Source organism: Cyprinodon tularosa, unplaced genomic scaffold, assembly GCF_016077235.1.
Source record: "Cyprinodon tularosa strain WSP-4 unplaced genomic scaffold, ASM1607723v1 ctg385, whole genome shotgun sequence".
NCBI lineage: Eukaryota > Metazoa > Chordata > Actinopteri > Cyprinodontiformes > Cyprinodontidae > Cyprinodon > Cyprinodon tularosa.
This window is the reverse complement of record NW_024039102.1, coordinates 908,247-922,047: the sequence shown is the minus strand read 5'-3', so window position 1 is coordinate 922,047 and position 13,801 is coordinate 908,247. Positions and strand designations below refer to the sequence as shown.

The window sequence follows — 13,801 nt, the reverse complement described above, 5'->3', positions numbered from 1 at the left end:
GAGAGTCAGTTTATGCAGATAAATGATGGAGTCGCGCTGGAGCAGAACTGGGTCTGGTTCTGATGGACTGATGGAGGGAGGTCCTGCTCCTCTGGGCCGCCGCGCGCACCCCGGTCCGCGCGCTCCGGTTCCCTCTCCATGCGCTCCCGCAGTCGGCAGGTACCCAAGAAGTTAGGAGGGTCTCAATCCTGATGATGATGATGATGATGATGATGAAGCCCTAATTAAAGCGGAGGAGGAAGAAGCGACCTGAGGCGCTCAGCGGAGTGTGTGTGGAGCAGTGTGTGTGTGTGTGTTGGGGGGTGTATAGTGGGTGTTTTCCTGCAGCAGATGACTGCCTGCTCACCTTGCCACGGGCTCCACACGAGATTGGTTGTCTTTTTTTTTTACCCATGATTCCATATGGTGCGGAGCGGACTACATGTTGGTCATCATGCCAGAACAAACGCTTCCTCCGTGGGGCTCCTGATGCGCGCAGAGCCGAGGCGAGCCAAACCGAACCGCGGCAGATGAGGCTCTCTGACGGCAGCATGGCAGCCAAAAGCTCCGAAGGCTCCATTAAATGGCAGCTCTGCTACGACATCTCAGCCCGAACCTGGTGGATGGTGAGCTGGACCAACTTTCTGCTTCAGCCTCTCCTCTTCTCCTTCTCCGCATCCTCTTTTCATCTATGTTCTCCTGACTTTTCTTTCTTCTCGCTTTTGCTTCACTTTTCCAACTCTTCCGGTCCGGTTCCGCTGTGCGCTCCGCAGCCCCGAACTGTCCGGTTCTGTGCGCGCTTTTCCTGGGCTCACCGGCCCGCTGCAGAGGGGTCCGGTTCGGTTAGAGGCTCGCGCCGGGCCGGTCAGCTGGGCAGGCGACCTTTGACACCCCCGTCACCGAGGGTGCTGGGAGGGGGCGGTGAGAGGAGGTTCTGGGGGGGTTCTGAAAGGGGGGGCTGCCTCACAATACTTCTTTGTGTTCTGTTGGTCCAAATGAGGCAGAGGATGAAAGAGCTGCCCGCTCCGGGCTTCATTCCCGGACAGCTCATTACCGGGGCCCCGGACACCACGGCCTGATCCCGGCCCGGCTGCTGCAGGCAGCTGCGGCGGGTTCTGGTTCTGCAGTACCGGCCTATCGGTTCGGATAGTCGGAAACACATGCGGCTTTATTTGATCTGGATCAGAACCGTGGATTTTGAGGTGTCTGCAGCTTTTGGAACCGACCAGCAAACAGCCGCAACTTTGTGCACGGAGGGGCTGGCAGCGGCCGGACCGATGGAGCCCAACCTGTGTGTGTGCAGATGGTTCTGGTTCTGGACCGTGTCCGGTTTGGATCTGGATTGGCGGCTTGTTGCGAGAAAAAAGTTCGGTTTCTGCGCTAACGTTTTATTTATTTATTTTTTATTTGTAGTTTTTATAAATTATATTAAGAAAAACTGTTTTATTGATAAAATAGAATTTCAGGCCGCTGCAGTTTTTTTTTTTATTTATTCATTTCTTTATTGCGCTAATAAGAAAAAAAGACCGAACTGCGTTTTGAGTTTTTTTTCTCTTTGCGAAAATTAAACTTAAAAAAAAAAAATAAAGGTTTGGATCTTTACAAATTATTTTCAATTAATTACAATTAACTTTTAATTCCAAGATGCCCTTTGCTCCGGTTATTCAGTTCTGAAAATTATTATTCTTTGAGTAAATTTGATGTAATTTAATCTAAAGAATATTAAAATAAAAATTGGACCGAAACATTTAATGATTCAGGTATTATATTTGGTTTAATAATCTTCCGATAAAATTATTTCTTTATATTTCAGCGGATCAGATCGGTTCTGTTGGTTTAGATAGAAATAGGCCTATTTAAAAATATCCAAAACCACAAAAATAAAAGTTCTGATAAATTAAATGTTTTGATCTGAAATGATCGGAACCGAATTTATCTGCTTTTCTAAAATATTCAGATAAAATTAAAGAATAAAAAAAAAAAGTAAAAATTGATTCTAAGAAATATTATAGAAGATAAAAGCGAGTATTTTCCTCCCTTTTTGGTCCAGTTAGAACCGACCGAACCAGCACCAGCTGTGGACCCACCGGACGGAGGGAACCAAGCAGCTGTTTGGATCAGAAAAGTTCTGTAGCTGTGTGACCAGCCGAACCCGAACCTAGAGGAATCTGGACGGTTTTTAAATTCTAAAAACTCCAGACATTTTTTGGTTCCGATCTGTTTATTGTCTGTTATTAACAATAACAGCAGAACACAGAACAGAACATTTTTCACAGCAGAAACTAAATAAATTTCATAATAAGCTCCTGGAATCACCTGCGGTTCTGATCCATCAGCTCAACCTCATCCGGTTCTGATTCTTCTGGAATCGGATCCATCTCCTGTTCAGGTTCTGTTTATTCTATAATAATGAAACCAGGGATGATATTTTCTAAGTGGGTTCCTGGATCACAATATGACCCGGTTCTGTTCTGTTAATTCTGGGTCACTTGCAGCAGTAATAGTGTTTAGCTCGGTTCGAACTTCTCCAGAACCTGTCTCTGATGATGTGTGTGTGTTTTCTCATTTATGCTCCCTCTTGACGACCTTCTATGTTTTATTTACTTATTCTCTTAGGACAAATGGACCTTATAGAGATGTAGTTCTAATGCAGGTTCTGGGATCAGAATAGAAGTTCTGGTTTTCTAAATATAAGACATTATGAGGAGCTGCTGTCCCCTCAAGGAAAGGTTCTGGTCCCCGGGTCAGGGGTCACAGCATCTAGTGAGAGGTCAGGGTGTTTTGACTGTTGGCAGCAGAACCAGGAGAATAAAAGAACTGGTAGAAATGATCAGAACTGGAATGTTTCTGGATCCAAGTTGAGTCAGAACTAAAGAGAACCAGGAATGACTAGGAATTGAATGCCTACAGGGTTCTGTTCCAACCTGTTTCCAAGCTGGTTCTGACCCATTCATAAGCTGGTTCTGGTGTCTCTGACCCAGATAGCAGAACTTGTTTTGGTTGTTTCTAACAGTTCAGAAGAACTGAGCCTGTTTCCGGACCTTTTTGGACCCACAGGTGGACGTTTATTTCAGAAGGAGCAGAATCAGAACCAATCTGACCTCCGATTCTGGTTCCTTAAATCCAAGTAGACGTGTTAGACCGCGTCTGTTTGGTTGCTTCTCCACGCAGACGACCCGTGATGGTGTCGGCGTGTGTGTGTTGTTTTCCTTCTGTGGAGGCGGACATGTTTCTGATTTGGACCGGGCCTGAGATGATTAGAGAAGAGGAAATTGGAGGATTACAGTCGTCTGCTGGACTTCCTGAACACGCCGTCCTCTCTGTCCATCCCGCTGACATCATGCTGACATCATCACACTGATCATCCCTGAACCAGAGATGCTGTAGAAGAGGATTATTCTGCTTTGGGTTCCAGTACCGATTCATTCATCCTGCACCCACAGACAGTAGCAGGGTAAAAACTGATGGACCTGCAGATCTCAGGCATCCCTTCCATCTCTATCATCACTGAAAGTTGGACTTTATCCTGACCGGTTTACATTCAAGTCTATCTTTTTATTTAGTTTCCCTGTAAATCAAGACCCTCAACAATATTCAAACATTCAAAATAACCTCGACATTATTTAGAAGAACATTTTCATGATGTTACATCTGTAGCATGAAGCAATTTCAGGGTTTTCATAAAGTGCAGATGTGCTAAAGCTGAGGTCTGTTTGGAGGTCAGCAGGGATTATCTGTGCGTTAACTGGATGTAAATGAACCAAGCCAATCTGCCTTTTTGCACTAATTACACTAAAGGCTCCATATTAAATTGTAATCATTAAGCTCTTAACCCTTTAAAGCCCGATCCAAGAATAAAACAAAACAGAAAATTACTTTTTTTTTGTTTGAAGTCCTTATTTGGCCTTTTAACAAAATATGTAAAAAGAAAAAACAGAAATACATTTTTGATATTAATCATTTATTACTATGCGATAAGTCAAGATTATTTTTTGTGTAGTCTTCTGCCCTCTGTTATCAGGTATATCTGATTGTGTACAATAGGATTTTGAGCAAAGTATTTACCATTAAATTATGCAAAAGGTGTCAGATGCAAAACATTTCAGAAACCGTATGTATCAAATATGATACATTTGGCATTACAGGGTTAAAGGCAGAGTTTAACAGCCATACTTCTGTCAGTATTAGAAATAAAACATATTTTATGTTTACCGGTAATTTGCCCTGTTGCTTTGTATATATTTACCATATTTAGTGGAAGGAATTAGGCTAAAATTACTGTTCATACTATAGAAGTCGCTTTACAAAGGAGTTGCATAAAATATCTTAAGCTATATGATTAAACTTTTCAACCAATTTGATGGGTCAACACCCGAAATGCTCGATTAAATACAAGGAATACATGTGTTGCTGTTCTCATGTGATTATTTACTCAATAATTTTGGATCAAAAAGTGTTTTTAATGAAACGGTCGGTTTGTGTTGTCGATATAAATGGTTATTTATAAAATGCGATTAATTGCAATTAATTAATTTTGTCCCATCACTGATTCTTAGAATGCATTTTGTGTGCCAGTCTTAATTTTGTGTTTGTTGATTGTTGAGTTTTTAGGACCTATAGAACTTGCTGTGAAGTCATGTATTCACAGTGTTTGCACTCCTCAGCCACCGAACTTAACAGCTCGCAAAATAAATGTTAAAACCGGTATTAAAAACGACAGCTAACTTATTCCTCACCCTCACAGACACATGTTTAAACAGTCAGTGAATGATTGCCAATCTAAGCTGTTTTTATAACTATTTTTTTTTAGATTAGTTTTAAAAGAAACATGGAGAACTGCAGCTCCTCACAGCGTCAGTCTGGGTTCCCAGAGTAAGGTACCACCTTTTGTTGATGATATTGTCTTTAATTAAATTGACTCAGAGGAGCGAATGTACTCTAAATTAAACAGAGGAGGTGGGCTACACTATTTATAATATTATCTTAGCTGCATCTAGTCTTTAGAATTCATAATGTTGAGTTTAACAACTTTAGTCATGTTCTAAACATGCTTCTTAAATTTCTAATTTTAGGAAACTATTTTTTTAATCCAGTGACCGTGTGGATTGTCTCCCCTTTTAATGAGAATATAAGGAGCAAAGCGTTTGGTCCTTTTTTGGACTCGTGCAGCATAAACTGAATAGACGGCGTCCCACAATCCCCTGAGCCTTCCTTACCCTCCAGGACGTGACGTCCTCACCGTCCTCTTTTAAATCTAACGGCCACAGAGAGGCAGAAGCTTTCAGTCAGGGCCTATAAAAGTGTGCGAGTAGCTGAGAAGAGAATCCGATCCGTTTGAACTTCCTGAGAAAGATGAACCGTTGTTGAACCTTCTTCACCAGATCTGCAGCGCTGCATTATTTGTCCTGATTTACTTCTGAGCCGTGCAGCAGCTCTAACCCAGATCAGAACCCTGTCCTTCCTCCATGTTGTTCCACACAGCTTCAGGCTCCAACGCTGAGAGCTGAGGCATCATGTTTTGAATGATAAAAAAGGTTTTAGCTTAAGAATAAGGTTCTATAAAGGATCAGGGTTCTGGATTAGGAATAAATTCTAGGTAAGGAAACAGGTTCTGGATGAGGAATGATGTTCTGGATTAGAAGTAGAGCGATTCGTCAGCTGACCCCTATATTAGTGTCGATAGGAGCGAAGGTTCGCTGGTTCATCAGCCATGGGCTGAGGTCTGCTTTGTTAATGTTTAGTTTGATTTATTGATGAAGGTTTGCTGAAACCTTTTTAACATTTGTTAGTGTGTCATTTTTATCATGGAAGAAGAAAGAAAATCAGCAGCAGTTAGACTGATGTCAGTAGATTACTAGTCTGGATTAGGATTGAGGTTCTGGGTGATGAATTAAGTTCAGAATGAGGAATAACCTGAACCTTTGACTTTTTTACAAATGTAGAAGGTTTTATGCTCTAATAGAACCAGCTTGGATGAAACGGACCTGAGTGGTTAAAGGAAATGCCACAGCGCTCAAGTGACCAGGAACTACTTCATTGGTGTAAGAACATTTTGATCAATTTGTTCTCTGTTGTATAAAATGTGAGTTTTTCTGGCCAAATGGGAGCAGGGGTTCCTTAGCTTCTTCAGATATTTCTCTGGTTCTCCAGATGTTCCTCTGGTCCTCCAGGTGTTTTCCTGGTTCTTCAGGTGTTCCTCTGGCTATCCAGGTGTCTTCATGGTCCTCCAGGTGTTTTCCTGGTTCTTTAGGTGTTCCTCTGGTCCTCCAGGTGTTTTCCAGGTTCTTCAGATGTTCCTCTGGTTCTCCAGGTGTTTTCCTGGTTCTCCAGGTGTTTTCCCTGGTTCTTCAGGTGTTCCTCTTGTTATCCAGGTGTTTTCATGGTTCTCCAGCTGTTTTTTCTGGTTTTTCAGATGTTCCTCTGGTCATCCAGATGTTTTCATGGTTCTCCAGGTGTTTTCCTGGTTCCTCAGGTGTTCCTCTGGTTCTCCAGGTGTTTTCCTGGTTCTCCAGGTGTTTTCCTGGTTCCTCAGGTGTTCCTCTGGTTCTCCAGGTGTTTTCCTGGTTCTCCAGGTGTTTTCCTGGTTCCTCAGGTGTTCCTCTGGTTCTCCAGGTGTTTTCCTGGTTCTCCAGGTGTTTTCCTGGTTCCTCAGGTGTTCCTCTGGTTCTCCAGGTGTTTTCCTGGTTCTCCAGGTGTTTTCCTGGTTCTCCAGGTGTTTTCCTGGTTCCTCAGGTGTTCCTCTGGTTCTCCAGGTGTTTTCCTGGTTCTCCAAGTGTTTCCCTAGTTTTCTAAGTGGTCCTCTGGTTCTCAAGGTTCTTTGGTTCTCCAGCTGTTCCTCTGGTTCAACAGGTGTTCATCTGGTTCTCTAGGTGTTCACCTGTTATTCTGGATTTGTGGTCAAGTTTTCCTGCTCGTATTCAGCTAGTGGTCTGCTCTAACCCTCATAGTGAACTTTAAAAGCAAACCTTGGATTCCTAACAGACCCAGATTAACGCACCAGAATGACCTACAGTAACATTCTAGGTGAGGTTTAGATGCAGCTGGTGGTCATGAAGCTCTCTTATTCCTGATCTTGAGCTCTAGTTCTGTCGCTCTGCTTATATTTGGAGGTTCGGAGATGTTGGAGGTTTCGTCTGACCTGGCTTGGTGATCTGGGTGTGCTTCCCTGTCGGGTTTCTGTTGGTCTTAGCTGGTTCTGTTACCAATAACAGCTGAATGTGTAACATTAAGATCTGAGGAAACTTCTTGATCAGATTTAGGTGGTGTCCTGAAACAGAACCAGTGGCTGAGCAGCTCAGAGCCACCCGTTCTTCCACCAGTGTCAGCAGAGGCCGTCTGTGAGTCTAGCTGCTAGATTTGATCATCATCAGAAACAGAGAGATGCCCCCAGAGCTTCTGGAGGAACGTTCCACAGGTAGAAAGACTAGAAAGATCTGAAGGGCCGATATCGTTATATTTGTGATAAATGTCTAATGATAAATAATATCTCACATAAAAAAGGAATAAAACACTCTACACTTGATCAGAATTACTGTTCCAGGTGTTTTCAGATCAATTGGTTCCATTATGAACTGGTATAGAGACAACTTTTATTTTTATATTTTGTCCCAGCAAGAGGTTCTGTCTGGCCCAAACCAAACACACATAGTTTTCGTCCAATCTCTAGGGCCTCAAGTTCTTGGGGGGCCCATAAATTAAATTTTACGTGTATTGTTAATGGAGCTATTACTTATTTGTGCACATAAATTGTATTTTTGAAAAAAGCCATCAAAACGCTTATAATATTAAGCGTCTACAGTGAAAAGAAGGACTGGGTTATTTAATTTTTTTTTTTTCTGCCTGGAAAAAAAATTAATTCCTTTTGAGACAGCATTAAAAGTCAGCTGACAACAAAACATAGAGAGGAAAACAACAAGAAAATGGACAAGAACAGAGGGAAAAAACGTAGAACAAACAATGTCTGTCTATTCTAGTATAATTTCTGTATCTGTATAAAGAGTCTGTTTTATGTGTTGTCTTCTCAAATCAAAGGGCCCCCTACCTGTCTTTGCCTAGGGCCCCAAATTTTCTAAATCCGTCCATGGCTTTAGCGCTAGGCTACCGTTAGCATATTTCCTCTCTGATCTAATAAGGATGTTTATTTTCTCTCCAAAAACAGCAACAGCTAGCGAGGCGTCAGAGGCATAGCCAGAACATGTTAATAGGGGTGGTCAGTCAATAACCAATGTACACTGAGGGGTGGCCACTGTTCCAACAGCAACGAGCACAACATCCATATTTTCTAAATAAAGACAAACTATACTTTCCTACAGCCTTTTTTAACAAATAGATGCATATAGTTAAACATCCATACTGTGTAAATAAAAGGTATAGTGAATAAAATGCCTGGGGCAAACATCTTTTCCATTGTACAAAATAGTTTTGCATATCATTAATATTTACATGTACTAATATCTACATTAAGTGGATGTTTAAGTTATTATTAAAGTAGTTATTAATCTATGATTTCACTGAAGACTCCTAGATGACTTAAAGATCCACAACATTTTCTCTTTACCCCATATAACACTAAAAATTAGTTCTGAAAAGAGCAGGAATTCTGTATATATCAACTTTAATGTTAGTATTTTGATGTGCATAGCGTTTTAGTTGGGAAGTACTTGTTAATATATGAAAATTAAAATGAGAGTATTACTGCTGCCAATGTCTGTATTAGAGAGTAATGGTAGGGTTGTCACAGGAGTGGCCAATGATTGGCTAAGGGTGGTCATGGCCACCTCTGGCCCCCCATCTAGCTTCGCCCCTGTGAGGCGTATCGTGGAAAGCCTTAGTCAGTATCAGAACCTGGTACAGGTCCGTTCTTGGCCATCAGAACCATCAGAACCATAAACCTGGGTGTCTACTTTTTCCTCTAACAGGCTGAGGTAGAAAACTTCTTCTGTCTGTTTGGATCAGTCAGGGAGTTCTGATGCAGAAGTCTGGTCCAAATGAACACGTCAGGATCAGGTTTTTGTTATTTTATACCTGAATCATCATAAACACAATCCGATGACTGTTTTTTCTTTATCTGAACACATTTCAATGTAAACATGGCAACTGTCATGAAAACCTGGGCCTGGTTCACTGAGCAGCTGCAGTCAGTCTGTTTTGCTGATGTTTTTCTCAGCAGCGGCCCGTTTTCCAAGTCAATGCGGACCTTGAGGTCCCAGAACTTCAGCGCTGGATGTGTTTATGATGAAGGCTCATGAAGCTGATATATAAACAATCTAAATTGGAGTGTAGACTGAAAACACAGCAATCTGTTTCCACTGATGAAAAAAATGATTTAAAGCAGACGGGAAGTTCTGATGCTTGACTTTTGGACCGCAGAACCTGAAACATGCTTCTAGAATTTGGTCCTGAAACCCTTAGAGTCCAGATAAAGGATTGGATTCATTAAGTTCAGATGCCACTGGCGTCAGAGCTTTTGTCAGTGAGGGGTTCCTGTTGTCGGCTGTTCTGATTGGACAGAGAGGAGCCAATCAGAGGCCAGTGAGGGAGTAGATGGACTGATCCGTCCTCAGGTGGAGCTTCTCCTTCTGCAGAGACTCTCTCTGTTGTGACTGTGACAGCAAAATGTTGGAACCAGAACCAGAAGCACCATCTGCTCAGCTCAGAGCGTTGTGTGTATTTTTGGTCTGCAGCCACGGTGCGTTCGGGTGCCAGCAGAGGTGTCAGTCTTCAGGCTGTTTGCTGTTTGTTCGATTGGCACCAGTGGATTCCTGCCATGTTTTCTCTCAGTAAATATCACCTGTTCTGTCACGCAGCCGTCAGCGTTCTGGCCCGGAAACGGCCCGCGCTGATTATTCATGTTTTCACACTGCGCCTCACGTCCTCCTCTGTTATCTGACAGATCCAGAGAGAAGAAAAACCTGCAGCTGATCTACATTCGGAAGCGTCTGAAGAACATATTCTACAAGGAGTCTGTTTGGGTTAGAGTTGTTCTGGATCGGCACTGAGGATTGTTTTTAATGTTTCCTGGTTTTAATGAGAACCTGGTGACCTGCTGAGACGATAGAACCATCAGTATAAAAGATCCACTGATCAGTTTTTGTCTGAAATTATTTTCCTGATTTCAGCTCAATCAGATTTTCATATTTTTTATGCTACACCATTAGTTAAATACAAAAATGATTTCTCAAACATCTGAGTTACAGAGACGTCTCTCCTTCTACAACCATTGAACCCAACCATCAGTTCGGCAGAGTTCCAGCAGATCTCTTTTACTCCTCCCCACTGAGCTTTTGTCATCCGCATGTTTTTGTCTTGTGACCATCAAATAACTAAGTTATGTGTGAATAATAAAGGCAGAACTGATTTACTGGGTAAAACGACCTGGACGTTTACCGGGTCACCTAGCATCATACTGGTTATCATACTAGGTATTCGGTACATCCATTCCACCGTGAAAAGAGCTGACCTGGTCATTTAGTGGGACTCATTTGCAAGTATGAAAGGTGCTAATTATTTTTCTACCTGTGAATGTGGTTCGAAACAATTATTAGAGTTATTGTCAGGGTTTGATGAGGAGGTGCAGCTATAGGTTGTAGGTTTTCTGATGATTTAACTGAAACAAAGTGTCAAAATAGGCAGTTATGTCACATTTTTCACACAATATACATTATTTTCTATATTCTGGAGATTTCAGAGAATTGAAGTAAAGAAGAACGGGCCCTATTAAAATACTTGCATTTTAAATATACTGCAAACTAAGGATTTCACAACTTTGTTTATTAACTATTACAGAATTCAACAACAAAGGAAAACAAGGCACAGAACTCTAGTTTTAGCCTCTCTGTAGTTTCAATTCATTTAAGAAAAATGTTTACTAGATTTTGTTTCCCGCTTTTTTCCGAGCTGCTTTATTCTCCTCGACCAGCTGACCATATATCTCCCAAAGACATTTTATAACTGGACACCTTTCCGTTTGGGCTGCTGAAATGTGGAATGAGCTGCTGGAGGTCCAGTAGACCCGTTTAAAAACATCTCATTGACTTTAAACCCAGGGCAAGGTGTGTTCTGTATCTACCATTCATGTTTAGCTGTTTTATTGTTGTCTGGATAAGATCCTTGTGGACCAGGACAGTTTTAGCTGGTAGGAGAAGAAGGTATGGCTAATAGATCATAGCTTCAGCTGACAATACTGGATTGCCTCCAGTTGTTTTTATGAGAACTTGAGCTCCTGGATCAGAGCTGTTGGATTACACCCGACCTTTAAATTCATCAAGACATGAGATGGACTCTGGCCTCGTGGCTGAGCTTCAGCTCTACTGTCTCCTCCAGAACCCAGCTGTAAAAATGTCCCTTTAATCCCATCAGAGCGTGTTCAGACTGTTCCTGCTCCAAAGCTCTGAGCGATTAAGCAATTACTCAAATGGATCAGAACAGAAAATCAAGAGCGCCACTTAGTTCATCTGTCCGGGCCCATCGGATTACCGGAGGCTGCCAGATGTTTGTGGATCAGGAGTCTCCTGATTAGAGTCCAGGACGGCGTTCCGGACAGGAAGTTCCACCTGCATGACATGACCCTGATGGGACGCGTGTCCAGTTTTGTCAGAATGAATCAAACGTTTCCTAAGAGTCTCTGATAGGAGCAACGTCTGTTTTAAGGGTCACTAAATGGGTCAAAGTGTGCTGAACTGTTTTGTCTTGAGTTCCATGAAGGTCTAAAGGTTGTTTGGTTGAAAAAAAGATTCTGTTGGATCCTGTTTTTTTTCTAAATGGCCTCAAAAAACTACAAGAGATCTAAATGCAATCCAAACTTTTAGGAAGTTCTAGATGTCACATGAAGAACTGAGGGCTGAATCAGAACAGAGGTGTTCTGGAGAACCATGGGAGCTGCTGAGGTTCTTCTACTTTGATCTGAAGGCAGCATCCTGGGGTCCAGACCTCAGGGGGCATCTGGGGGAGGGATGTGGTGGGGGTTCTGGGCTGCCTTATTCTTCTACAGATGTGCTGCCAGCCTTTCCTGTGGGTCACCTTGGATGATGCCACCATTTCCCCCCGATGAGGACATCTGGTGCTCTGCTTAATCCACCATGGGGGGGGATGGTCAGACCCGCAGCTCCACCGTTTGCAGAGGGAGGGGGGTTCTGCATCACCATACAGTTGCTCAGAGGAGCGGATCGGATCAGCTCTGAATAAGTTTCCACTTCATGAATCCATCCTGACGTTCTGAGGTTCAGGTTCTCCTCAGCTGTCGGTTCTGGTTCCACAGCTGCTCTGTGCTCATTTGATGAGAATCAGTTGGGTCTGTGTCCAAGGCGTTTCAGGAGTTGTTATGGATTCAGATCTTTCAGATGCCTACATATATGGAGCCATATTTATCAAGGTTCTGTTTGGGTTCTGTTGGAGCTGTGGGTGTTCTGAATGTTTAAACTGGGAGCATTGGGAGGTGTTTCCAGTGTGACTGCTGCAGCGCTGTGGGTCAGCGACTGAGCAGGTCCAGTTGCATGTGATCCCGCTCTGGACTGAAACCAGAGCCGATGGTGGACCCGGGGCATTAATGAAGTGGGTCGGGTGTCAGGGAGGCTCTGCTGGTGGCAGAGAGTCCGGAAAAGTCCGGAATGTCGGAGCAGGAATCTGGGTTCATCCCAGCTGTGATGGTTTGATGTTACCACTGCAGGAAGGACAGACTCCTGGTCTACAAAGAGACAATAAAACTCATCAAGGCAATCTTTCGGTTCTGAAGGAACGATGAGCCTGGACCAGTCTGATAGCAGAACCGAGCTTAGAACTGACTCAATCTAATATCACCTTTCAGAACAGTCGGTTCTGTCCGATCACACGGACACTCAGAACCAGTTGGGTTCAGTTTATTAGTCTAGTTGGTAAAAAAGTTCTTCTAATCAAGCAAACCCACCTGGTTGGATCCAGTAGCTCCTTTCACCACTGAACATGCATGTGGGGATAGTGGAGAGGAAAGCACCACTTCAACAAGAAGAAGCTCCTAGTAGAACCAGAACTAGCGCTTTTAGCTTGGTCCTCTTGGAGAGAAACTCCTCTAAGCAGATGAGCACATTGTGCCCTGAGCGCTGCCTGGCAGACATGTCGCTCTGTGACTCTCATTTGTTGAAGGACTTTCTCTAAAGGTTGAGGAGAGATTGTTATCATGGTCTCTGACCTGTGGCTCAGCACCAGTGCCAGAACAGAACCCGACCAGCTGGGCTCTGGGCTCAGAGGACCAGTAGAATAAATCCTGGATCATTGATTTACATTAGCCTGAGGAAAAACTGCATTAAACCACCAGACCAACAGGTGGCGCCGATTAGAACACACAACCTGCTTTAATCTGTTAAAAACCTGTAAAAGACAATAATTTTTTTTTCTTCGTTTTATCTGATAAATATCAGGAGCATCTTTAAATTGATTCCTTCCATTACAGAGCTGCACTGGATTCACAAGCAGGAAAAGTTTACAGAAACATAATTTTTCTATTATTAACCTGGAAAGGACCTTAAGAATAACTTAACTTAATTAAAATACATAGTTTTATAATTATTATGAGCTGAAAAGCACCTTCATAGATGTTTTATTTCCTTTTTTGGTCATAATTATAATAGACAAACATAATACATTCGATCAGCACTTTTAATAAAACAAATATACTTTACAAGGTAATTGAAAGCTTTAAAATGCGGTGGAGGATCTTGAAGTGGATCTGCTGCTTTATGGAGCCAGTGAAGGTGTTTTAGGAGGGATGTTACACAGTTCTTTGAATGTAACTCAAACTCTTGACTTTTAATGAAGTCTCTTATGTCTCTCTTTCTTTTTCCAGACACCC

At 42.6% G+C, this 13,801-nt stretch overlaps 1 protein-coding gene across 3 annotated transcripts in view; it reads left to right on the top strand.

Moving 5' to 3' along the window:
* The first annotated feature begins 343 nt into the window (after positions 1-343).
* nfia (nuclear factor I/A) overlaps positions 344-13,801 on the top strand; it is a 93,333-nt gene continuing 79,875 nt past the window's right edge. For 2 of the 3 annotated variants that reach the window (XM_038297185.1, XM_038297188.1), the window contains exon 1: positions 344-605. In XM_038297185.1, coding sequence (XP_038153113.1) covers positions 393-605 — 213 coding nt within the window. In that variant the 5' untranslated portion in view covers positions 344-392. The remainder of the gene's footprint in view (positions 606-13,801) is intronic. The other variant, XM_038297186.1, reaches the window with a different exon arrangement.